Source organism: Arabidopsis lyrata (assembly GCF_000004255.2).
Source record: "Arabidopsis lyrata subsp. lyrata unplaced genomic scaffold ARALYscaffold_5, whole genome shotgun sequence".
Taxonomy (NCBI): domain Eukaryota; kingdom Viridiplantae; phylum Streptophyta; class Magnoliopsida; order Brassicales; family Brassicaceae; genus Arabidopsis; species Arabidopsis lyrata.
The window spans coordinates 17,924,916-17,951,208 of NW_003302551.1; the positions used below are offsets into that span (position 1 = coordinate 17,924,916).

Below are 26,293 nucleotides of genomic sequence, written 5' to 3' on the forward strand. Positions count from 1 at the left end.
TGATTGGTGATATTTTATATAGGACAAGTTTTGCATACCCAAAATATAATTTCTTCTTACGGAGATACAATAAGAGAATGTTAAAATTAGCAGCATTTTTAATTTCGTGATTTTGAGTTTTTTTTTTTTCACTTTTATACGAAGTCTATTAATAAACCTCTTGAGCTAAAATCATATAAATCAGAGCACATACAGTAGAACAGAAACTATTGTATGTGTTAAGAATGGACAAAGTATTACCTTTCCCTCTGTGTAAGGATAAATTATGACAAAAAGACATAAGTTCCTCCAGAAACCGATAACTTCTGACCAAATTTGTAAGCAAGTTCATAAATGAGATCCATTATTAATGCCATAAAGTTTAGTTGTTGTGCCTCAACATTTTAATTAATTCAAAAAGGCTGCTTCTGTAGCAATATAGCCTAAGTTAATACTTTCCTCTGTTTCATAAAAAATGTCATTTTAGAGTTATATTTTTGTTTTAGAGTTTTATTTTTGTTTCATAAAGAATGTCATTTTATATTTTTAATGTGATTTTTACACTAAATTTCTTGATTTACCCTTAACCAAAAGCTACTTTTTATTGAATTTAAACTATTAATTACTTAATAAATAAGATATATATATATATATATATATAAAATATCATATTTTTCAAATTTATGTGAAATGTGTCAAAATGATACTTTTCGTGAAACGTAGAGAGTATGTGAGATACTATAATAAACCAGTTGGCTCGTCGTAAGTTATATTTTAATATGTCATATAGTTGTATATATTAATCATATTTATTAGACCGGCATTTTTTTCTAATTAGACTTTTTACTCATAATCTTTGTTCTAAAAATCGGTCGCCTAGGCGCTGATCGGAGGAGCACCTAGCCCAATTTTTTTTTTTTTTTACTTTTTTTTTTAATCTAAAATTCAAAACGTCCTACATATGTTCGTAATTTGTATAAAAATCATAAATTTGAAATTAAAATCTTGTTTTCATGTGTTTAATACAATTTTAAAAACAATATTATATAAATTTCTTAATTATAATGGATTAATATGTTTTTAAAACATTAAATAGCCCTAAAACTAATCCCCGATTAATCCCCGTGTAATCCCCGATTTTCTTGGTAGGCGCTAGACGTACCTTTACTGCCCAACTAGTTTCTAGCGATTTTTTAAACACGGCTCATAATACATTGTCTCTGACGTACGTCGACCAAAAGAAAGGATCAAATAAACTATTTGATAACAATACTTTATTAGTCACAGAAATAATTCATTAATTAATTGATTATTTATTTACTGTTTTTGCAAGGGATGATGTGAGAAAAAGTGAACGGGAAAGAGGTGTTGACAAGGTCATGGGAATAAACAATAAAAAGAATGATTAAAAATATACTATAATCAAGTTTTCGTTTTAATCAAATCAGAAGCTTTAGATATATAGTTAATTGAGTTTCCTCCATTAACGAACTGCTAAACTACCTATTCAAAAACTCTGGATGATAAGTTAGTAACCTCTATTATGTTATTGGAAGGTGGACTATCTCTAATTTTCTTTAAAAAGTTTATTCATTATGCATTATTTATTTACTATACTACTATAAAATTTAAAAGTATTTATACTACATACATATTTTGGGACAAATTGTGATTTTCAAATTCCATTTGTAAATTTGATATCGTGATTGCATTGCAAAACTATGATTAAATCTCGATTTAATTATTTAGCCATAAATCGTAGGAAATTTTTAGTGTAAAAAGAAGACAAGTAAATATCTAACAAATAGAGAAACAACTACGCATATATCTCTATCACACAGACCTATAATTAAATATTATCGTGCACAGATTCATGTATCCAAATACGAATGGCTGTAGTTTTTGTTGGATGTTTGTATTTTAGTTTATGATAAAACAATTTAAAATATCCAACAAATTTTCTTTTAAAGAGTTTTAAATTTTCTATAAAATGGCCAACAGTAAGTTAAAAACTTTATTTAAAACACCGTATAAAGAACACCATATTTTTATGTCTCACCTCACATGGTAACTTCTCGTTAAATGTTTTTATTATTGGCTGTGGACTTGAATATGGTGTTCAACTTGCACAAAACAAAGGAGACATTTATTTAAACAAATTTATTGCCTATTAAAGATCCACTAGTGGATTAAGATTTGAACGACCCGATTAGTCATATTATTGCTCAGGGCCGGTCCATGGGTAAAGCCCATGAAGCAAGGGTTTTAGACATCAAATAATTATAAGTAGTTTTAGGGGCATCAATTTTTAAAATGTTACTGTGGTCTAGTGGTTAGATTGAAGTCTTTTGTTGTACAGGTCATGGTTTCGAATCCCATACATGTTAAAACTTGTATTTTTTTTTTATAACAGCTTTTGCTAATGGACCAAATTTTTTTTGCTTTAGGCACTCGAATAGTTTGGGCCGACCCTGTTATTGCTACTGTATTAATCATTATCAGTTTGTCACTAGGAGTAGTAGTAATATTGCGCTATTCCCTAATCTCGCGAATTCCACTACTGCTTAGCCTAAACCCAAATAATCATTATTGGATCACTGATCAATGTAAATTTTGCAAATTGGTTTTAATATAATGCACAAATGGATCGAAGTAAAATGAAGATAATAATAAAAATCATCAAGTTGTGTAGGCAACTATTATGTCTATATATGTTTCCAAAGTACCATTTAATAAGGGGGGCTATAGATAGCTAATTGATAAAGGAAGTTGTCTAAGGAGTCTGTCTTTGCAAATAGAGGGGCGTCTCTCATTGTTTAAAGTGTCACTTATGATCTAAAATTACATTCTTATATAGCTTTAGGTCACCTCTGATCTAAAATTACATTCTTATGTAGCTTTAGGTCACCTCTGATCGTTTGTTTGAGGATGAGAGAGCTTTTGCCTTTTTTTGAGCTGCAACGTCTTTGTCCCTGTTTGGATCATAGGTAGTGTGTCCATTCTTTTGTATAGGCACTTTGATTTTGTCAAAGATGATAGGTTCTTAGTTATGGTAGAGAAGTTTTTGTTTCTGTCTATGGCAGTCATGGCTACGTTTTTTGTAAACTGGCATCGACATTTTTAATCTAATATAATTTCAGATGAAAAAAAAGATAGCTAATTGATCAATCATACAAGACAACATAGGGTTTTGCATGTTGGGGTTGTACTACTTACTAGAAATTTATGTCATTATTAATTCATATCTATATGTATATACAACATAAGAATTATAGGGTTCTGACATCTTTATTCGAATTGATTGATTATACTCTAAAACAACTGTTATAGTTATGAAAGAAAAAAAACTCGAATCGCGGAGGCGGTAAAAAGGGTGCGTTCGAAATCGTAGAAGCTGCATATAAGTGCGGTAGAAACCGCTGCAATGGTAATGAACAAAGGTTGAATAATGGATTAATGCGATTAGAGTGACTAAAATAATCTATATAAAAACTGGTTTATATATACAGTGATTGAATCAAATAATCTATATAAAAACTGGTTTATATATACAGTGATTGAATAAAATAATCTATATAAAAACTCGTTTTTTTTCTGGAAAGGTGCATGAATCAAATATGTACAGTTGATTGTGATGTGTAAAAAGAATTATTGCAAAAGGAGCGAGTGGGTATCGTATGCTGCTGGTACCAACAATAATTGTACAACCCTCTCAAACATTTTTTTCACACAAATGAATTTTGTGCGATCAAAAGGGGAAATAAAATAAACAAGGAAATAATGGGGAAGCTTCATATATCATATCTACAAACTACAATGAGAAAGTTCTCATTGGAAATAGAATATATATTTGTTCAGGGAACAGGAAAAAATAATTGAGAAAAGACTTTAAAAGGAAATTCAATGGAAATTGCAAAACAAAAAAGCATTACTTGTTTTTTTTTTTTGATAATGATTACTTGTTACTCCATTGTTATGCTTCTTCCATATATTTCTCTCTCTCCCCTTCAAGACCAGTCGCAATCTCCAAAAAGTAAAACTGAGTTTTATACTACCTGTCTTCAAAGTTCTAACTGTTATTGCAGTGGAAAAATTATTTTAACTAACGCGTGTCTTTTTGGTGGAAAACATGACCTGAAGAAATTTCTAACTACTTGTGAATTTCGTCAAATTCATATCAAGCAGTAATGAGAATTATTGTAATTAGCAAAAGACGTCGAAGAAACTCTTAAGAAATTCATGTAAATCTTCAAGGTACACTAAGATTTGTACGGAAACGAGAAAAAAAACACACAATGGGGCTTTGATTTGGTTTTGCTTGGTTTGTTTTAAAGTTTAAACCCTTCAAATGAGTAGTTTGTTGACCTCTTTTTGCAGCCCGTGAAGAATCATGGGACCAAACCATGTCGGGGTCGTCTAGTCTAACTAAAGAATTATGTAACTATTTACATTTATTATGTGTTATCATATGATATCGTTTAAGTTGGATTATGTGATATGATTAGTCACGTTTTTTTTTTTGGCCTAATGTTTTTTACATGAGATTTGACATATGTATATGAGTAATATTTGATTGTACTGAAGGACACTTGAAATGTTTTTTTTTTTTCATCACATTGCACAAAACGGCACGTTGTTTAAGTGTTTATGTGAAAATTATTGAAAAACGGCACGGTGTTAAAGTGTGTGTGTATATGTAGAATGGCGTGAAGTGTGAAGGACTATGTCTTCTCTTTTCTCTGAAAATTGATTCGGAGGGATCGAAAGCAGAAATGGCAGGAGAAGCAACGATATAATTGAAACATAACATCAACAAGATCAGATTTTTAAGTTAGGATTGGTCGGAGCATCTCCGAGGTCGTTTTTAGAGGTAAAAAATAGGAACCTTTTTTGAGTTTTCGTTTCACTCTATTATTCAATCTCTTAACTTTACAGCGTTTTCTTTGGACTTTTTGTTTTCTTCTTTCAGTATATGTGATTAGTTCCAGTGTAAATTACTGGTTAAAGATTGAAAGTTTACATTTTTATCTCAGAGTAAGCTCTTGAAAGTTTCTTGTCGATTTTGTTGTTTCTCGTCTCTTTGAAGATAATGGATGCAAAAGGAAAGATATCATTAGCATTGGTTCCAGCTACATTTTAAGAATATCATGTGGATCAAACGTGGTATAATTCAAGTTTTCATAAACAAAATTTACTTGATTCTTCTCTCAAGAGAGTAACATTGGGCTTAGTGATGTCTCACTTGGAGTTGGGTATATCATTTTGAGAAGCTTTTATGTTCTTAAAGCTGGAATTTCTATCTGTCGTTGTTGTGATTGCTCTGAACCGAAAAAACCATTTTCATTGTCTTTGTTACTTCGATGGCCGATCGTTTCAACCACCCAATGGAGCAAAACGTTTGTGTTTGCCTTGTTTTGTGGCTGCTGCATGTATGATTTCCCTGGATGGAATTGGATGTAATGTTTTATGTTTTGCAACTCATGGTTAATCTTTTTGTTGAGCAACCCGGTTCTGTAGATTCAATTCCTCTTTATCTAATGAGTCCTGAATCAGCACAACTTCTCTAAAAAACAGACTTTTCTTCTCAATGAATTGATTTATTATCTGTAGAAAACCTTACATGTAATCCAGCCACTCGAAAACAAAATTGAGACAATGTATACACTGTTTTGTATTGCAGGTAAAGTCTTGAAGTATGGCGGAAAGACTGAGCAAGCTTGGAGGGATACTTATATGTTTTCTTGTCATCAAGTTTTCTTGCTGAAGAGCAATACATCAGAGAGTGATCCAGATGAGTTGATGGGAGAACGCAGTGGTGAAACTATGTGGGAATGCATTGGTGAAGCTATTGGAGAACGTATTTGTGAAGCCATCAGGTAATGCAGCGGAGAACTAATGGGAGTATGAATTGGTGAAGTGAGAGGTGACCGTAGAGGTGAATTTTGTGTTTGATATAACGCATGACGCAAACCCACAATTTCAGAAGGCTCCGTTGTGCTGTAGATATGAGCATGTGGTTCAAAGGTTAGACCTGACTTCTCATTCTGTTTCTGCAAATGTTCTAAGTGGTCTCCCAGTATCTCCTCTTCAGTGTCACTATCTAGTTCTGCCATTTTACTTGGAGATTCATGGCCCTCCGAAGATACCCTTGAACCAAATCCTGGTACATCTTTTTCAGCCTCACCTTGTTTAAAGGTATGCCTTAGATTTTCTTGCTTATCTTGAGACATCTTTAAATGAAACGTCATCCTTTCTTGCTCAAGTGTGTCATCAAGACTGAGCCTGAATATATCATCGCTTGGTTCAAGTGTCTCGTCCAATTCCATTTTTCCATTTTCGCACTTCTCCAAGTGCAGCGATCCATCTTCTGCCATTACACCTACTTTTAGTGCGTTGTTTTCATAATCATCCACCAGCCAAGGCCCAACCTCGTGAAGTACAGCTCTTTCTTTTGGACTTCCACGTTCATTGAAGGAACCCCTTGAACTAGATTCTGATCTTCCATCAGCATCCTCGTCTGGTTCAAGCTTTGTCCCTACCTCATACCCATGGCGACGAAACGTTAAAGTTCTCCCTGAAGTCCATTCAAATGTCTCATCCAGTTTCATTGATTCATCTCCGCATTCCTCCAAGTGCAGTGATACCGTATCTTTTGCCATTTGGCCTACTTGTAGCGCTTCGGTTCTGCCGTCAATCACCAGCTGGGGCTCCTCCTCATTGAACAACTCTCTTTCTTTTGAATTTCCATGGTCATTGAAGGAACCCCTTGAACTGTAATCTGATCTTTCATCAACATCGTTGTCTGATTCAAGCATTTCCCCTAGTTCATACTCATGCAGACGAAATGTTGGAGCTCTTTCTGAAGTCCATTCAAGTGTCTCTTCCAATTTCATTGATTCATTTTCGCATTTCGTCAGGTGAAGCGAAGGTCCATCTTCCACCATTACACCAACTTTTAGTGCTTCCGTTTTGTTCTCATCCAGTAGCCAGGGCTCCTCCTCATGAGACACAACTTTCTCTTTTAAACTTTCATGGTCATTAAAGGAATCCCGTGAACTGGGTATTGATCTTCCATTAGCATCCTCTTCTGGTTCAGGCACTGTCCATTGTTCATACTCATGCAGATGAAATGCTGGAGCTCGTTCGGAAGTCCATTCAAAGGGATAGCTTTTATATTCCTCTAACTTCAACCCCACTCCATCTCCCATTGTTTCTGCCCATGGATTTTCTCTTTCACATCTGCTTCCTTCCAGATAAACAGGTTCTATAGTTCCGTAGGAATTTTCCATATCTTCATTTTGAGACTCCATTTGATGAGATACCGAGTTCTCTTCATCCTTTTCGCTTATGAAAGTTTCACCCGCCTTCTCAACAGGAACAACAGATTCATCTCCAACCATCTTGCTTGGCTCAAGTGGTTCATTGGTCTCATATCTATACTCCTGTAATTCAGACCTTACTATGTCAAAAACGGTGTCACTCAACTCTTGTCTTTTGCTTGAGCTCTCATGCTCATCGTGGGACTGCTCGGGTATAGCATCTTGAGAATCATGAAAAATGACCCTCTCTTCTGAACTTCCATCATCATTGAAGGAACCCCGTGAACTGGATTCTGATCTTCCATCAGCATCCTCGTCTGGTTCAAGTATTGTCCCTAGCTCATAATCATGCATGCCAAATGTTGGAGCTGTTTCTGAAGTCCATTCAAATGGTCTGCTGTAATTCTCATAGTTGCTTTCATATTCCTCCAAATGCAACGCCGCTCTATCATATATTGTCCCTTCCCACGTATTTTCACCTGCAAACCCGCTTTCTTCTAGATAAACTGGTTCTAGTGTTCCATAAGAATTTTCTACTTTCTCGTTTGGAGAATCCATTTGATGAGATACCAGTCTCTCGCCACCTGTCTCGCCTTCTATGATTGTTTCGAATGCCTCACTCGCCTTCGCGAAAGAAACAACAGATCCATCTTCGACCACCTTGCTCGGCTCAAGAGTTTCATTTGTCTCGTATCTAGACTCCTCTAACTCATACCGTACTCTGTCACTAATGGTCATTTCCAATTCTTGTCTTTCGCTTAAATTCTCATACTCATACTTGGACTGCTCCTGGATACTAGATATTGTTACTGTAGCTTCACCTGATTGGTCAGGATGTCCTATAAACCTCTGATTCTCATTCACCAAAGAGTTATCATCTGAAATTGTGTTTGATATGTGCTCCGTATCTTCCTTGACTGATGTATCCTCAAATGGTTCACCATAGCTTAAGCTGCTGTCACAGATAGAATCTCGAATGTACCTATATTTCTCCAAATGCAACTGCGGTTTGTCTCCGTTCTCTTTCAATGTACTTTCACCTCCATATTCTTCATTTTCTTGAGTCTCCTCCCACTCAGACTCGTTAGCGTCTCCGGTATTCTCAGACTGTACACGTGTTTCACTGACGTATTCGTTCTCGTATAGAATTTCCACACTATGAGATACCGATCTCTCTGCAACTCTCTCATCTTCTTCACTTGATTCACTCATCCTTTCGTTCTGGTATACTGGAACTTCGAAGGACTCACCTGATCCTTCTCCTACAATTTCTTCTGGCTTAATAATTTCGTTCTTCTCATATTCAAGCTCTTCTAAATCGCACCAGGCTCTTTCACAATTGTTATTATCCATCTCGGTTGACTTTTCTGAATGAGCTTCCTGAGATTGCTCTAGATGAATCCTGGAAGTCTCTCCAATAGTCTCACTTGATGCAGGTTGTTGCTCCCTTAATCTGGGGTTCACCACAGGTTTTAGATGAGGCTGCAATGCCTCCAATTTCAAATCTAATAGTTTGCCGGATATATTCCTCATGTCTTCTTTAATCCCCTTATCCTCAAATGTTTCTAGACTTTGACTCAAAATAACAGCATCGTTGCTTTTGCAGATTGTATCTCCAAAATCGTCGTCTAAACACGGCAGATGATTTCCATCAGGATAAATCTCTTCATAACCTTCTGATGCTGAATCCTGATGATTAGTAACATTCTCATCTGCAAAATCCATGCCATAATCCACAAAGCTAGGTGAATCCAGGACAGTATCTGCTTTCTCTCGAATAGAGAACTTAAGTACACCGGAACAACTGCCGCATCTCACTTGATATCTTTTACGTTTTCCTTGGGGAGACACCTGAGGAAGATGTAGAAGTTCCAAGCAATAGGAACAAGTTGCAAAAGGTGCACCGCCTGCTGAAGGAAGAATATGGCGCTTCACCACCGGATTCCTTTCCCTGACATACCGTTTTTTGTTCCTTAATGAGATATTTTCACTACTTGTGTCACTCTTAGAAATCCCTATGGAATGCTCCGAGTATGTAGAGTGGTGTGGCGCTGCAGCTGCTACATAATTACGCTCAGAGTACACAGAGTGATGTGGGATTACAGAGCTACTGGGTTCATAAATATTATGATACTGAAGATCATGCAGCTGAGACTGAGAAGACCTGTGATAGTTCTTTCCATCAGATGTCTCACCCGGAAAACGAGTAGGTGAAGCAACAGAAGATTCTTGAAACCAGCCTTCTCTTCCGTACTGCTTGAATTGGTTTGGGTGATGATGATAATAAGACTGCTCTGATGCAGAAACGTGAGACCCGTGAAAAGGACTACTGTAGCCATATTCATAAGCAGAAGAAGGGGAAGGACTTGCTGGATAGAAAGTAACCTGAGGTGGATCTTCATATCTCCCCTCATGTCGTGCCCATTGCGAGGCATTGCTGCGTGTGTTATATGGAGAGCTTCTTGCTGAAGCAAACGCATCAGAATCACCGGTCTCACTGAAGTCATCAGTCCTTCTCATCCATTCTCTGCGGATATCGGATGTCTCATGCTTGTAAACAGTTTCTGGATGATAACCCCTTTCAACAGAAGGCGATGCCCTTGAATTGTATTCCCGGTGAGTACTTCTCATTGGAGTTCTACTACCATATTCTGGAGATTCTACCTCAGCACTTAAACTGCGGTTTTGAGAAGAAAGGAGAGCCTGAGGAATAGTGTTTGTGTGATCATTGCCTTCCAGTTCCAAACGTTTTGCTGCATTCAAAGAAAAAACACAAGAAAAAGAAAACACTTATGCACGAGGTTGACTACTTGTAAACATGGGTAGAGACTTAAGAAGGGTATCGTACCATGAAGAATAGAGTCGCATCCACCACATTTGTAAGAAGTCGCATCTAAAGGTTCCTGGAGAAGTTTGTGGCACTTGGGACATCTCACGATCCTAGACTGAGAAGATAATCCAGGCACGGTTCTACTCCTCATACCTCTGAACATATGCTTCAAGTCTTTACCACTTGCCAACTACAGAAAGAAAAGAAAAAAAGACAAGCACATCAGCTCAAATCCAGAACTCGAGAACCTGTTATAGGAAGAATCAAAGATTGAGGAGAGAAACGAAGAAGAGAAACAGAAGAGAGAGAGAGAAGTCACCTTAGAACGGATAATGGAGAGGAGCCTAGGTGAAGGTGAAGAATCTGAGGATGGTTCAAGAGTTTTCTTGGTAGAAGAAGATAGGGATCTGCTCTGTTTCTTCTTCTTCATCATGATTTTCTTTCTTTCTGGGCAGTATAAAACTTTGTTGATGGTCTTTCAAGCAAGCAAGTAGGAGGAGGAGGAGGAGATATTATTATATGAATCAGATCAAGCACATAATAACAAATATAAAAGTATATGCTTTATTATAAAAACCAAAACGAATAATGGTCAAGGTGGTGATGGTTTTAACAGACTTGTTTATTTTATTATTATTCTGCTTCTTTCATTTTCTTTTTTCAGGAAAATTAAGATCGGAGAGTTGCATTGGTTGATTAGTCACCATTGGATTTGGAAGTTGAGGTCCAGTTCCTTGAAGTCTTAACGATTTGGATTTTGAAAAGTCAACTTTGGAGATCGCCAAGAAACATCCCTTTATTATAATTTCTAGATCAAATTTGCTTTTCTTTTTTAAAAATCTTTGTATATTTTTATTCAAAGAAAGAACGAATCACTCATCATCATGGTTTAATCATAATTTATAAAATAAGAAAGAAATCAACGTGCATCTTACTAATTTGCCAACATAAAGCAAATGTTTATTGACCAAAACCTTTTCGAGTTTGAAAAATACGTTAAACTTTCTTCTATACCGTGTTTGACAGGTTTATTCAGGTTTTCAAATAGAAGAACATAATAATATAGAAAGTAAAATAATTAATTAGACAAATATGCAGAAGAAGCAAGTCGTTTACTGCTGAAAATATCAGAACCATTTTTGATAACAAACAATGCATCTGCACAATATCTAAAGAAGAATGGCTGCTAATAAACCATCGATCACCAAACTCTTCTTCATCATCATGTTTTGTGTTTTTGTCAGCCAAAGACAAGATATTGTCTGAGAACAAAACGTAAAAGAATTTCATCAGTCTTACCAAATCAGATCTGTAAGTATAAAAAACAAATCCCAAACAAGTAACAAAAAAGAACTCAGATACTTACTTCGACCGCAAGTAACTTCTGGTTTTGATAGACAATGGAAAACCTAACTTCTGTTCTGTTGTGTGTTTAGAGTTTATGGTTTTTTGAGAAAGAGATCAGCAGCTGCAGCTGTCTTCTTTTGCAGCTCTGAGGTTTCAGCACCAACAAGTTTATCCATTTGTCTCCCATCTTTAAGGAACACTACAGTTGGTGTAGCTTCCACATTCCATTCATTACTAAACTCCTGTGTTTTTTCCACCAATTCAATCTCAAATCCTAAAACTGCATCTTATCTATCTTCTCAAAAGCACAAGTTTTCAGTTTACTTACAGCGAGCTCTTCGACATCAACAGTTACAAATATCATTGAAGGGTATCTAGAAGCAAGCTCCCTGAATACTGGTTCTATCTTTTTACAAGGTACACACCACGGCGCGCTGAAATTCACCACCAGCTGTTTGATTGAATGGTCAGTTAAGCTAGTTACTTGTATGGAAAAGTGGAAGAATCATAGAAAAACGGAAATTTGTTAAAGAAGAAAGCTTACAATCTTGCCATTGTTGTTAGCTTCTGTGATCTTTTCTTCCCATTTCTCGATTCTGCTTACCGGATGGACCTTTCCTTTGGACCCGTGTTGGCTTCGGGTTTGAGCCTTGTTGTTGTTGCTGCAGCAGCATATACATGGCCATATCTGTAAACACATATATGGAGACAGATTCTTCATCTTCCCTCTGAAGCTATGGCTAATGAAACATTGAATTGCTACAAGACACAAGATGTTGTAGAATTTTATTGATTACCTTTCTACAACAAGAAGTTCTTGCACAACGATTTCCCATCAACTCTTTACACAATCAAATCCAGATTTGCCTCTCATTGGCTCAAGATTCACTCCTGAATCAAAACTTCATCAAACCAAACAGAAATCAAAACCCTTATCTTTTTAATGTTACAACAATCATGAAAAAGAGAGGAAATTCAAATGACCGATCTCATAAAACAGGTAAATTCAATAGAATCTAGGTATGAAAAAGAAGGGATTTGGGAGAGGATTATTAACCTTTAAATCCTTACAACTTCAGATGATTTGTGCTTTTGCATTCAGAACAGTTTCACCTAAAGGCAACAGATTCGAAGATCACAATTTTCTGTGGAAGATGATTCAGAAAGAAACCAAGAAACCAGATAAGGAGGGAATCACAAGAACATTCGATAAAAGCAATGAGGACGTATTCTTGGTTGGAAAACTATATCTTCTTCACGATGCAGGTGGTTTTGATCAACCATAATAACTGATTGCTAATTTTGTAATATAGAAATTGGTCAAAGACAACATAGATATGAAAGTCTCATACAGCCTTGACTCTTTGGATTCTGTATTGGTTTTCACTAGATTGTGCTTAAACCGGTACTAACCGGAAAGACAAAAACTTTATCCTCCCTCAAGCCAAAACCGGTTTTCATTAGATAAAGCCATCCTTCTCTGAAGAATCCGAACCAGTACCAGTAACATACTCCAAAATTTATTCTGCAAAAGTTTGAAAGTAAGGGTTTTTAAACAGATTCACGGTGATGTTCTATATCCACTGAAGATGTTTAGTTTGTGTGCAAGTACGATAGAACCGACTAAGAACTCTCTTTTCCGATCTTCTCAATTTCTTCACGCTGTTTTCTTTCCGCTTCTTGAAGTTCAATTTCTTCACGTTCCTTCCTTTCGGCTTCTTGAAGTTCAATTTCTTCACGTTCCTTCCTTTCGGCTTCTTGAAGTTCTCTTTCGGCGTCTTCTTCCTCTTCAATTCTGTCAAGATTATCAAATTCTTTGGTTGCTGCCATTGCTTTTACCACAGGATCTCTTAACTCAGAGATCAAACCACCACCGACTCTGTACTCTACTTCATCACCAATAAGGAATAAGCGTTGATCAGGACCAGACGCCATTGGAATATCCACTGCCAGTAGTTTCATATCATACTGAGCAAAAACAGACATGAACATCAGAGATAGACCAAAACTCGCATACATCATTGATAGAGAAATGGGCACACTGATAGGTTCAAACGGCGATATCTCTCACAGTAACATAGAACAAAAACAGAGTCAAAGAAGCAAATGAAGAACAAAATAATCAACCAAAGCAAAGAATCAAAGATAGAACCCTACGTTTTGTAATAGAGAACCCCAAACCTCACCAAAATACTCAGCACTTTAAACATCAAAAGCCTTTTCTATTTATACTCAATGACAACAAGCTGAAGTGGCATTGTTAATGAATTCTAATCAGGCAGCTAAAATGTTTACAAGCCTAATTTTAAGGTTACTTTGGAAAAATTTCTAGAACAGATTACTAACAATCATAATGATAATAATGTGATCAATCTAAGAAGAATGTTCTTTATCTAGTGGGAAAGTAGAGAAAGTAAAACCTGGCCTTTCTTCTTCTTGACTTCGACACTAACAAGGCCCTTTCTCTCAGAACCTTGAACCGGGAATAGGAGGAAGCAACGCTTGTTCCTAATTGTTGGCTTGAATTTTTTGAATGTTATGCCACCACCTGACATCACATAAGCACGCAAATCTGATCCTGCCAGAGGAGCACCCATAACTTCAAGAACATCAGCTGCTGTATTAAGCTTCCTCATAGTGATCCTATAAACTTTATCGGGATTTATCGTGAACCTTGCGCGAAGATATAAACCCTAGTAATAGAAAAATACACAGATATTGTTGTGAGCAGTGATAACTCTATAACATAAGAGAAGGAGAAATGCTATGACAACAAACCAAAGTTAACAACAGTATTTGCAATTCGTGATAGAAAGTTGAAGACTATAAAGATTAACAAAACAAGACAGTTTTCCAAGGAAAAGATTCACACTGAAACTATGTCATAGTTCTGAGCTCAGAGACCCACCACTGAATCAATCATAAGTTGTATCTCAAAGTTTGCGTTAACGTCAAAGTTATCAGAAATTAGCATAGGCGAGAGCCTAAAACTTACAGCAAATGCAACAATGGCAGATGAGAGAGCAAGGAAGCCGTACTTGGCCATTCCCTCAGAGAGACCAACGAATGTGCTAGCAATTCCAAACATGATTCTCCACAAGAAAATACATACAAAAACAGCTCCAGCTCCAAACACCAAAAGGTTATTCTTCTTCCAAAATGCATCAATGTGCAACCCTAAAGCCATTCGGTATCTAGCAAAAGTCGAACTAACAGCTTGGATTGGCTTGTCAACAACCTTTCTAGCGAAATTCCCATCGATTTTTCGAAACCCAGAGCTCGAAAACAATCTAAAAGCCGATGCAAAGTTCACATTAACACGGGGCTTAACCAACGCTACACCACAATTCTGCAAACTAGGTACGAGCTTAGGACTACTGGGTAGAATCTGGGATAATCCCAAATTTTTCGAAGTGGGTCTTGACAAAAAGCTGTGGAAACTGGTCTTAGGTTGAAGCTGAGAAACCCCATTAGAGGGAAGAATCTGGGACAAGCCAAAGTTTTTCGCAGTGGGTCTCGACGAAAAGCTGTGGAAACCGGACTTAGCCTGAAGCTGAGAAACCCCATTTGAAGGAAGAGTCGGAGAAGAAAAAGCGGAGAGTTTTGACCGGCCCGTCTTTGAGACCAGGTTGACTCGACTGTAATGCAATTGAATAAGTTTGTGCACTGCTTTGAAATCAGAGGGCTTCACCATCTTTTTAGGGTTTTAGATCGAATTGTTTCACAAAAAACAAAAACTTTACAATCCTCCTTTTGATTGAGGAAATGAAGAGCGAGAAAGAGTTCGCTTTATGGATCAACGAGTCAGAGTTTTTGCTTCGACGCCATGATTACTTTCGGTTTCAGTCACCAGAGCTGATTCTCCAAATTGGAGAAATACGGGCCGGGTCGGGTCGTAACGGAAAGAGGCCCATTAAGATAATAATAAGTTAATAACTATACTTTATTTTGCTTGTATTAGAAAAAAGGTTAAATTATAAAAATGACGACAGTTGACTAACCCAAACAAACGAATAAAAAAAGAAAAAAATCGGAAATTTTCGACGAAATCATTACAAGTTAGTATTACAGAGACGAACCTTCTCATAGCCAAGTCATTGTTGATTTGAGAAGATTATAGCATCAGGATCGAGATTGTTCTTCGTCCATTGAAGCAGCATTTTCCTTCTTCAAAGATCGCGTTTGCTTCTTCTCGCTGTTTTCGTTTTCTGAATCGGTGAGGATTTTGTTCAATTTCGTTGTGTTTTTTGTTCGAATTAAGGATTTTTTTTTTGCAGTTATTGTTGTTTGATCGGAATCTTAAATTGTGGCTCTGTTGTGTGTAAATTCGTACGCGATTGATGGATTGTATGCGAAATTGGAATCGTGGTGTTGTTAGGATTTTGGAGTATGAAGTTGCTTAGGGGTTTGTTGATCGTAATGTAGGATGAACAGATAGGGTTTTTAGGTTGATTAAGTTCGATCGTGGTGGAGTTTGATTTCTTATATGGCTTCCTTTTGGAGGTTGACGCGGTGATGATTGTCTTGACCTGTTATCGCCACTATATCTGAGAGAAGAGAGCTTGTTAATATGTTGACACTCTTGCGTTGGATTAGCTTAAGTTTCGATAAGGCATTGTATCAGTCTATGTTCAATTAGGATAATGAAGCGTTCGGTCTTGAATTGTCTCTGTTCTGAGTTTTGGATTGATTGGCATGAATCAAACTGTCAAAGTTTAGTCTAATAGCTTCATTTTTTGGATCTTATGGACATTGTGTTTCGTGAAGTGAGATCAATCTTAAAGTCTTCTTTCTTGGTTATTAATTGATTTCAGCTTGCAACAATTGCAACGCTTCACATATTAAGGAGAAATGGACCCTCGAAGAAACTTCCAACCAGGTGGTTATGACTCCCGGAATACCTTCACTTCAGGATCTTTTGGGCCTCCAGATTTTGGTGAAAGTGATGAAGCAGAGTTGGTTTCTGTTTCTTGGAATCAGGATTACAGCTGTTTTGCTGCTGGCACCAGCCATGGTTTTCGTATATACAACTGTGAACCGTTCAAGGAAACTTTCAGGCGAGAGCTGAAGGGTGGAGGGTTTAAAATTGTAGAGATGCTTTTCCGGAGTAATATCTTGGCGCTTGTTGGTGGTGGACCTAACTCTCAGTACCCTTCAAATAAAGTATTGATTTGGGATGATCATCAGAGCCGCTGCATCAGTGAGTTTACTTTTCGGTCGGAAATTCGTGCAGTGAAGTTAAGAAGAGATCGAATTGTAGTTGTTCTCGAGCACAAGATATATGTCTACAATTTTATGGATCTAAGACTTCTTCACCAGATTGAAAATCTGGCAAATCCAAGGGGACTATGTTGCCTCTCTCATCATATGAATACATCTGTCCTGGCCTGTCCAGGTATTCGTCGAGGAGAGGTCCGAGTTGAACATTTTGGGCTTAACATGGTTCAAATCATTAATGCTCATGATTCTAATCTCGCGTGTATGACCATGACATTGGATGGCTTGCTCCTTGCAACTGCCAGTACAAAGGGAACTCTGATTCGAATTTTCAACACTATGGACGGAACTCGTCTGCAAGAGGTCTGATATGTGATAACTATGAAGTAGCTTTCATTTACTTAACACCATCATTGTACCCTAAGCTATTTAAGTCACATTTTGATAAGGAATCTGTCAAGGCAATGGTTGAAAAAACACAGCTGTCACAATTTGTTTAGAAAGACTTTGGTAGCTGTTAATAATAGTAACGGAATCTTATGCAGAGCATATGCCAGTTTTGAATGTTCATTACTGATTAATTAGTCTGCTTAATGAAGTCAAATGCTGCTTTATTACAGGTCCGAAGAGGCGTGGACAGAGCAGATATCTACAGCATTGCTCTATCACCAAACATGCAGTGGCTTGCAGTATCAAGTGACAAGGGGACTGTTCACATTTTCTCTCTTAGAGTGAGGGTTATTGGGGAGGACGCATACTCCACTGAACATGAGACTTCTTCAAATTCTATGCAGCCTCTTGTTTCTCCAGCCAGTGGTGCCAACCCCGGTTCGTCATTGTCTTTTCTGAGAGGTAAGGTAGAAATTAGGAGATATCTGAAAAAATGACTGTTACCATGAAGTACGTATGATATGCCTTGTTTCTCTTTAAGAGCTGCTTATGGAGTGAAAGGACAGAAGGCTATATTATATTGAGAGACTGCATAAGTGAAACTTCCAAGAAATACCTTTCTTGGTTCATGAGAAAATCAGTGAACTTTATAGAAGCGTGTCGCTTAGAAGCCTTGTGAAATTTTTTGTGTCACTAGGAAAGTTATTGTTTTTCCCATTTCATAGCTTTCCTCTAAACCAGCTAATTGAGGAGTAGATTTTATATATATAATTGTGCAGTTGGATAATCTAATGCTTCTGTCTGGTACCTAACATGTTGAGACATTGTTGCAGGAGTTCTACCAAAATATTTCAGCTCGGAATGGTCATTTGCTCAGTTCCATGTACCAGAAGTCACCCAATACTTTGCAGCATTTGGCGCTCAGAACACAATTGCGATTATTGGCATGGACGGAAGGTAACTAAGTCTTTCTAAATCTCTCTGAGTATAAATTTACATCGTCATCCACAAGTATGTATGCTTCCACCACACAAGTCAGAATATCAAAAACATAAAATAACCAACAACCACACATCTGATTTATTGGCCTTACAGTTTCTACAGGTGCAATTTCGATCCAGTGAACGGAGGAGAGATGACTCAGCTTGAACATTTCCATTTTCTGAAGCCAGATAGCCCGAGATAGTCAGAACACGTGCTTGGTTTGAGTTTTATGTACATAACAATTGGCTCTGTATATAGATTTGGTGAAACCGCATACGATTTTATTCTTCCAAGCTCTACTTGATTGAAGGAAATGTATTCTTGATTGGAACAATGTATATACAAAAAGGATTTATATCTACACTAATTTTTTAGAGAGAATCAAACTGCAATTCGATTACTATTATTAAATTTCAAATCAGAATGTGGATTATAGGCCGAATATAAATGCAAGATGGTTCAGCTTACATGGCCATAGCAATAACCTTATTTCTAGAATACAGAACCAGTTTTCTCCTATGGCCACAGAGAGTCTATAGTTTTGAAGACAGGGCAGTCTTGTGGTCGAGAGCAATCATCACTTTTCCAATTGCCTTCCTGTCTTTGAGGTCCCCGAATGCAAGATTGGCCTGTAATCCAAACGGTAAGTGTTTAATTACATGTTTTGAGTTTTGATGTCATGAAGATTAAATGATGTTTTTACCTGGGGGAGGCTATAGGTATGAGAGATGTGAATAGTGATCAATCCTCGGGAGAGCCATGACAGTAACTCTTTGATGGAATCTTCAAGGACACTGGGCTGGTGGATCCTGTAGCTGCCCCAGTAAAGACCATGAACCGTCCAGTTCTGCACCAATTGATTACTACAACTTATGAAGATTTGATTCTCTCAAGAGAAAAAAGCTTCTTCTTCTGTATATTACAACACAAACCATTTACCTTAACAAGTGCTATATTAGCAGGAATCACAGGTATTTCCCCGCTGGCGAAACCTATCACCAGAATCTGAGCTCCCCATTTCAGAACTTTCATGGACTCCTTGGTTAGTTTCCCTCCAACAGGATCATATAAAACATCAACTCCTCTAAGCTTTCTTGTCTTGATAAAATCTTTTACACTTGAGTGCTCCTCCCATTGAGGAGTTGACCAAGAGAACGATCAGACATCAACGGCAAAGAGACCAAGAGAACGATCAGATATCACCGTTGGATCAGTCGTCGTCGTCCTAATCTAACGGCCCAGGAGATTCTTCTCCACCGAATCTGTCACAGAGTATGAGTGCTCGTGCCTCCTGCAAAACCTGAGAACTCGACACTTTCTGGTTGCAGCTCTGGTAGAGTCCAGCATGGACTTGAGCAGTCAATAGAACAGGTGACTACAGCCACAGTGTGTAACGAGGAACTGTCTGTGTCTCTCTGTGTTCCATGGATTCAAGAGGACTTTCATATATTATAAAGTTGAGGCCCGGCTCAAGTGGAGAAAACAGAATCCGTATGAGAATATCTGGATCATGTCACCACTTAACCTCCTTGATCTCCCTTTGTTTGATCAACTTATCTAGTACTAGTTAGAGAATTCCTTGTCCATAATTATTTAAACACATGTACAAATCTATTTCTATAAAGATTGTGGGAGATTCTCAGAACAGAAACAGGTAATATGATGAAACAATGGTAACAGAAACCCTTTGGAAGGACTCTGCTTAGTGCCTTACCTTTAAATGTTGTAGCTTTGAGATTTTGAGTTTTACTTTTACAGGTCGAAGAAGAAGAAGACGACGAAAAATAAGAAGCAGAGTAGGAAGAAAAAAGAAAAAGGACCAAACTTTCATAAATCTTCCTTGTGATCTCTTACAACTGGTAATTTCTCGTCTTCCATTGAAAGACAACATCCGTGCTTCTGCTGGCAAAAAGCTTGTGTTACTCTTCAAGTGATGCATACATCTCCTTGGCTTATCTACTTTTCCTAAACAGACGAATATATATGAACCACTAGACAAAGAGATTGAGGATAGACAATATACTAACACCAATTCTCGTTGTCATCGACCATAACAAGAAAAAGCAATGATAAAAGCATAATCAAACTCTGGATTTCAATCCTTCACCAATGTATAAAAAATGCAAAATTATTAATAAGTATGGGTTTTTAACTTTTACCCCTACCCCGGTGATGAGAGCATCCGCTTTGAAAACTTTGAATGAGATATTGGAGTATCCTTCTGAAGCATTAAAATCACAAGTGTTTGTCTTCTTGACATTGTTGTTCTCCGGCAAGAAAACATCAACGGATGTTTTCAATGTAACCGCTTGAGATTGTTGTACCGTGAAGAGCAAGTCTTCTCTCTCTTTGGTCTCTCCTCCATGCACTTCTCACTTGTTCTTCAATGCAAGTCCCTAAACAAAAATCATACACAATTTCAAGAAAGAGTCCTTTTTTTTGTTGGTGAAAGATTGAAATGTTTTGTAACCTTTTGACGCATTGAGAGGATTGTGAAACCGGCTGGATCACGCATAACTCTTTTACGGTTAAATCCCCAAGCTTGTCCATCAATTTGTTGGAGCAAATTTTATTTACTACAAATTTAAGAGAAGAGACAAACCCTTTTGTTGTTTAATTTAGTGGACATATTATTTTTCAATTTGTTATTTTGGATCCATAAGATGTCTCTCTTCGAGTGATACATACATCTCCTTTGGCTTATCTAATTTTGGAATCCTATGAACTTTATGACCCATCAATGCAGAAAACATACACTCTTCACTTCCCTGACCCTGAGTTATCCGGTTTTCGAGTTTGTTACTCTAAAGATGGTTGGTTACTAATGTACAATGCCAATTCTTATCAACTCCTTTTCTTCAATCCCTTTACCCGTGATTGCATACTCGGTGTCTCCGCTTTGGATGGCATATGATCAAAGAATGGCTTTCTCTTGTGCTCCTACATCAACTAGTTGTCTCTTGTTCACTGTCAGTTCTGTCACTTGGAATTGCATTAGCATGAAGACATGTTGTGCCAATGCTAAAGAGTGGAAAACATTTGTGTTCAATGTAGTTGGATCGATCCTATTTCTTGGTTATTGATTTCAGCTTTGCAACAATTGCAGCGGTATTCACATATTACTCTGTAGGTGTAGCCATATCCTTACTGAAAAGTAGAATGGAGACATAGATACACGTCTTTTCGAATTCATTTATATGCCTCACTTTCTTTGACATTTTTTGTTTTGCAGCTCTTGTTAGTGGAGTGGGGTTGGGCTTTGCAAATCCATTTCTAGCCTGTCTTGCAGATTGGTGCATCTTTGTCTACTAGCATTCATTGCTGTTTCAATCCGCATCCTCTCCGGTCTTAGAGGTGGTACCAAGAGCTCCAAGGAAAATAGCACTGCAGTCTTGCTCGTTTGAAGCCAGGTAATAATAGAGCTTGCCTTTAGAACAGATCGATCTGATCTCTTGATTTGGAAGTTGTTTTCTTGTGGCATAGAAAACATTACCGGTAATGGTGGCGGTAGTAGAGCAATTAGGAGGTGCATTTGGTGAGAGACAGGGCTTTTGGTTCTTCCATGTGTAGCTGCTAGGTTGTTGGTGTTAGAATTGAGTCCATGATTAAATCTAGTAATATCATGTGTTAGTTTGTATGTAAAGTCAACGGATGTCATGTGACTTACCACGAACGGTTGTGAGTAAGAGACGTAACTTGTCGGAGAAGTTACAACTGTTACCAACGGTTACGTGGAGTAGTTATGTAAACATGTATATAAGTGTGTATGTCTTGTCTTAATAGAACAACAAGTTTCAGTTTAATCAAAAGATTTCTGTTTCGTTCTGGTCTTCTTTAAAAGAGAAGAGATACTATCTCTTACTCTGTTTCATCATTCCTTCAAAATACCAACATGGTATCAGAGCTTATCTTGGTCTTGGAGCCTGTCCAAGTACAACAAGAATAAGAAGAGGTCCGCTGCAGAAGAAGAGAAAGATGGAGATGACAATTAACGATGAGAAAACCAAAAAAAAAAAAGGTGGTAACAAGAGAGTACCATCGACCTTCACAAACACAAACACATGCCGTACCTTCAAGAAGAAGGCTCCAAAGGGATGAAGGAGATAGGAAATCTTCTCAAAAGGCTATGGAGACAATGGATGTGGAGATGGAGTTGTCTTAGAGGAAAATTCAATTATAAAAAATGAATGGGCCTAAATCTCGTCTATTTGTGGGACTAAATTAAAAACTATATGTATAAAGGCCCATATTGAATAGTTTGACGGCATAAGTTTACTGTTTACATAAGGCTCAAAAAAACGTGGGAGAGGCTATAGGTATGAGAGATGTGAATAGTGATCAATCCTCGGGAAAGCCATGACAGTCTATTTGATGGAATCTTCAAGGACACTGGGCTGGTGGATCCTGTAGCTGCCCCAGTAAAGACCATGAACCGTCCAGTTCTGCACCAATTGGTTACTACAACTTATGAAGATTTGATTCTCTCAAGTAAAAAAAGCTTCTTCTTCTCTATATTACAACACAAACCATTTTTTTACCTTCACAAGTGCTAGATTTGAATCTGAAGGTAATTTGAAACGACGTCGTTTGACATTGTAATTAATAACTTTAAGACCGGTTCGGTTGACTAAAAACCGAACCGGTCTTTTTTGGATGATTGCTTATGACTAATCTGAAAATTCAACGGCAAAGAGACCAAGAGAACGATCAGATATCACCGTAGGATCAGTCGTCGTCGTCCTAATCTAACGGCCCAGGAGACTCTTCTCCGGTGCACCCATCTGCTTCTAATACGAGTGGCCAAGAACGGTCACAGAGTATGAGTGCTCCTGCCTCCTGCAAAACCTGAGAACTCGACACTTTCTGGTTGCAGCTCTGGTAGGGTCCAGCATGGACTTGAGCAGTCAATAGAAATAACCTTATTCAAAGTGAGCATGCCATAGACAGACAACTGTAAGCATGCCATAGACAAACAAAGTGCAAGATGGTTCAGCTTACATGGCCATTTCAATAACCTTATTTCTAGAATACAGAACCAGTTTTCTCCTATGGCCACAGAGAGTCTAAAGTTTTGACGACATGGCAGTCTTGTGGTCGAGAGCAATCATCACTTTTCCAATTGCCTTCCTGTCTTTGAGATCCCCGAATGCAAGATTGGCCTGTAATCCAAACGGTAAGTCTTTAACTACATGTTTTGAGTTTTGATGTCATGAAGATGAAACGATGTTTTCACCTGGGAGAGGCTATAGGTATGAGAGATGTGAATAGTGATCAATCCTCGGGAAAGCCATGACAGTAACTCTTTGATGGAATCTTCAAGGACATTGGGCTGATGGATCCTGTAGCTACCCCAGTAAAGACCATGAACCGTCCAGTTCTGCACCAATTGGTTACTACAACTTATGAAAATTTGATTCTCTTCACTGAAAAAGCTTCTTCTTCTTCTCTATTACAAGACAACCCATTTACCTTAACAAGTGCTATATTAGCAGGAATCACAGGTATTTCGCCGCTGGCGAAACCTATCACCAGAATCTGAGCTCCCCATTTCAGAACTTTCATGGACTCCTTGGTTAGTTTCCCTCCCACAGGATCATACAAAACATCAACTCCTCTAAGCTTTCTTGTCTTGATAAACTCTTTGACACTTGAAATAACATTCTCAGTGCCTAGATCAACAACATGATCCACTCCCATTGACTTCAACAGCTGAATCTTCTCAGTTCCTCTACCAACAAGTAAGAGATTCAAAAACCAAAACCGATAATCGAAGTCCATGGAACCCAAAAGTGAAATGAGTCTAAACCAGTATATACCTAGCAACTGCAATGACAATGGCTCCACAAACCTTGCCGATTTGAACAGCTGCAAGACCAACGCCACCAGCAGCACCTAAAACCAATAAGACCTGCATCAAAGCCAATGAAAAATCTCTCAAGTCTCAACCTTTACAAACTCAGATTCACATAAAGCCAAAAAAAAAACAGAATCAGAAAGATGAGATATTTACTTGACCAGATGTTAAACGAGCTCTATGAACAAGTGCTACATGAGAAGTCCCAAACGCAACAGGAAGTGCAGCTGCAGCAACCATGTCACATCTTTCCGGTACAAGGAACAAACGAGATTGATCAGCGACGATAAACTGAGCGAAGGAACCGAGATCGGCGAAAGAACAGACACGATCTCCAACGCGGAGTTTGGTGACGGCGGGACCAATCGCGTCGACGATTCCGGAGTAATCGGAGCCAGGGATAAAAGGTAACGGAGGTTTCTCCTGGTATTTTCCAAGAATCTGAAGGTAATTAGCGTAATTCAAGCTCGTAGCGATAACTCTGACTCTCACCGCCGTGTCTGAATTTAAAGACGGGATCGGATGAGTCTTGCTTACTTCCACCGGAGATTCTGGATTACCTAGATTCGTCGCCGTCGGATCTCCCAATTTCCGGCAAACCAAAGCCTCCATTTTTGCTATCTCTGATAACTCTCTCCTTTTCTCCTTCTCTCCTTCTCTCCTTCTCCTGAAGAGTGAAGAACGAAACTTGGGAATGGGACGTTATCGTTCGTTCAATAAGCATATGAGGTGAACTTGAGACGACGTCGTTTCACGTAATAATTAAATTAATAATTTTAAGACCGTATAAAACCGAACCGGCCATTTTTGGATGATTTGCCTATGACTAATCTGAAAATCCAACGGCGAAGAGACCAAGAGAACGATCAGATATCACCGTTGGATCAGTCGTCGTCGTCCTAATCTAACGGCCAGGAGACTTTTCTCCGGTATCTTGTGCTTTTTTCCCGTTACGACTTCGTTGACCCCAAAACCTAATCCACCATGTCTTCCAGAAGAAGGTCGAAGCTTGGATCGTGAGTTTTCATCCTTTCAATTTCAGATTCGTTTTTTTTTTTTTTTTTTTTTTTTTTTTGAGATATGATTATATAAAGATTTGTAGAATTTGATAGCTTTTGAGGACTCTGCTTAGTGTCCTTTACCCTTAAATGTTGTAGCTTTGAGATTTTACTTTTACATGTCGAAGAAGAAGAAGACGAAAAATAAGAAGCAGAGTAGGAAGGAAAAAGAAAAGGACCAAACTTTCATAAATCTTCCCTCTGATCTCTTACAACTGGTGATTTCCCGTCTTTCATTGAAAGACAACATCCGTGCTTCTGCTGTCTGCAAAACATGGCACGAAGCTTGTGTTTCTCTTCGAGTGGTACACACATCTCCTTGGCTTATCTACTTTTCCAAAACAGACGAATCCTATGAACTTTATGACCCATCAATGCAGAAAACATACAATCTTCACTTCCCTGAGTTATCCGGTTTTCGAGTTTGTTACTCCAAAGATGGTTGGTTACTCATGTACAATGCCAATTCCTATAAACTCCTTTTCTTCAATCCGTTTACCCGTGATCACATACCCGTACCTCCGCTTTGGATGGCATATGATCAAAGAATGGCTTTCTCTTGTGCCCCTACATCAACTAGTTGTCTCTTGTTCACTATCAGTTCTGTCACTTGGAATTACATCACCATCAAGACATGTTGTGCTGATGCTCAAGAGTGGAAAACATTTGAGTTCAAGAATCGGTTACCGCGAAACTTCAACACTTTCGAGCAGATTGTCTTTTCAAATGGTGTCTTCTACTGCCTCACAAACACCGGATGCTTAGCGCTCTTTGACCCATCTTTGAATTCTTGGAATGTTCTTCCCGGGCGACCTCCTAAACGTCCTGGAAGCAACGGATGCTTCATGACAGAACACCAAGGAGAGATCTTTCTTATTTATATGTACAGACACATGAACCCTACAGTGCTTAAACTTGATCTTACAAGCTTTGACTGGACTGAGAGGAAAACACTAGGAGGCTTGACGATCTACGCTAGCGCTTTGTCTTCTGAATCGAGAGCCGAGCAGCAGAAGCCGAGTGGAATAAGTAACTGTTTGTGTCTCTCTGTGTTCCATGGATTCAAGAGGACTTGCATATATTATGAGGTTGATGAAGAGAGTGAGATCTGCTTCAAGTGGAGAAAACAGAATCCGTATGAGAATATTTGGATCATGCCACCACTCAACCTCCTTGATCTCCCTTTATTTGATCAACTTATCAAGTAACAGTTATAGAATTCCTTTTTTATAATGATTCAAACACATGTACAATCTATGTATATACAGATTACTGATAATAAAGTGGGAAATTCTTAGAAACAGGTAATATGTTG

General features: G+C 37.9%; 7 protein-coding genes across 9 annotated transcripts; 2 read left to right on the forward strand and 5 right to left on the reverse strand.

Moving 5' to 3' along the window:
* Positions 1-5,538: 5,538 nt before the first annotated feature.
* LOC9314151 lies at positions 5,539-10,609 on the reverse strand. The gene is made up of 3 exons (XM_021026916.1): positions 10,448-10,609; positions 10,147-10,318; positions 5,539-10,051 (listed from the first exon to the last, which is right to left on the reverse strand). The coding sequence occupies exons 1-3, from the start codon at positions 10,559-10,561 to the stop codon at positions 5,727-5,729; spliced, it is 4,611 nt and encodes a 1,536-aa protein (XP_020882575.1). The 5' UTR covers positions 10,562-10,609; the 3' UTR covers positions 5,539-5,726.
* A 510-nt stretch (positions 10,610-11,119) lies between these two features.
* On the reverse strand, positions 11,120-12,671 carry LOC9314152 (putative thioredoxin H10). 2 transcript variants are annotated; one of them, XM_021026918.1, is made up of 6 exons: positions 12,533-12,671; positions 12,273-12,366; positions 12,020-12,163; positions 11,804-11,926; positions 11,495-11,717; positions 11,120-11,390 (listed from the first exon to the last, which is right to left on the reverse strand). In XM_021026918.1, exons 2-5 carry the CDS (start codon positions 12,309-12,311, stop codon positions 11,568-11,570), a joined length of 456 nt encoding a protein of 151 aa, XP_020882577.1. In that variant the 5' UTR covers positions 12,312-12,366; positions 12,533-12,671; the 3' UTR covers positions 11,120-11,390; positions 11,495-11,567. The 2 variants fall into 2 exon arrangements, with proteins under 2 accessions (XP_020882577.1, XP_020882576.1); XM_021026917.1 differs by having other exon boundaries at positions 12,273-12,377.
* A 138-nt stretch (positions 12,672-12,809) lies between these two features.
* Positions 12,810-15,330, reverse strand: LOC9314153. Its single transcript, XM_002878039.2, has 3 exons — positions 14,471-15,330; positions 13,896-14,168; positions 12,810-13,443 (listed from the first exon to the last, which is right to left on the reverse strand). Exons 1-3 carry the CDS (start codon positions 15,167-15,169, stop codon positions 13,099-13,101), a joined length of 1,317 nt encoding a protein of 438 aa, XP_002878085.1. The 5' UTR covers positions 15,170-15,330; the 3' UTR covers positions 12,810-13,098.
* Positions 15,331-15,446: 116 nt separating this feature from the next.
* Positions 15,447-18,452, forward strand: LOC9312435 (autophagy-related protein 18d). Its single transcript, XM_002876321.2, has 5 exons — positions 15,447-15,691; positions 16,290-17,055; positions 17,313-17,544; positions 17,916-18,039; positions 18,178-18,452. The coding sequence occupies exons 2-5, from the start codon at positions 16,327-16,329 to the stop codon at positions 18,266-18,268; spliced, it is 1,176 nt and encodes a 391-aa protein (XP_002876367.1). The 5' UTR covers positions 15,447-15,691; positions 16,290-16,326; the 3' UTR covers positions 18,269-18,452.
* Positions 18,446-19,206, reverse strand: LOC110228104 (quinone oxidoreductase-like protein 2 homolog). The gene is made up of 3 exons (XM_021024280.1): positions 19,006-19,206; positions 18,770-18,913; positions 18,446-18,695 (listed from the first exon to the last, which is right to left on the reverse strand). Exons 1-3 carry the CDS (start codon positions 19,096-19,098, stop codon positions 18,600-18,602), a joined length of 333 nt encoding a protein of 110 aa, XP_020879939.1. The 5' UTR covers positions 19,099-19,206; the 3' UTR covers positions 18,446-18,599.
* Positions 19,207-22,962: 3,756 nt separating this feature from the next.
* Positions 22,963-24,653, reverse strand: LOC9312436 (quinone oxidoreductase-like protein 2 homolog). The gene is made up of 5 exons (XM_021024279.1): positions 24,077-24,653; positions 23,883-23,974; positions 23,536-23,794; positions 23,300-23,443; positions 22,963-23,225 (listed from the first exon to the last, which is right to left on the reverse strand). Exons 1-5 carry the CDS (start codon positions 24,530-24,532, stop codon positions 23,130-23,132), a joined length of 1,047 nt encoding a protein of 348 aa, XP_020879938.1. The 5' UTR covers positions 24,533-24,653; the 3' UTR covers positions 22,963-23,129.
* A 320-nt stretch (positions 24,654-24,973) lies between these two features.
* LOC9314155 (F-box protein At3g56470) lies at positions 24,974-26,279 on the forward strand. Of its 2 annotated transcripts, XM_021024278.1 has the most exons (2): positions 24,974-25,283; positions 25,359-26,279. In XM_021024278.1, the coding sequence occupies exons 1-2, from the start codon at positions 25,098-25,100 to the stop codon at positions 26,184-26,186; spliced, it is 1,014 nt and encodes a 337-aa protein (XP_020879937.1). In that variant the 5' UTR covers positions 24,974-25,097; the 3' UTR covers positions 26,187-26,279. The 2 variants fall into 2 exon arrangements, with proteins under 2 accessions (XP_020879937.1, XP_002876368.2); XM_002876322.2 differs by having other exon boundaries at positions 24,974-26,279.
* Positions 26,280-26,293: the final 14 nt, after the last annotated feature.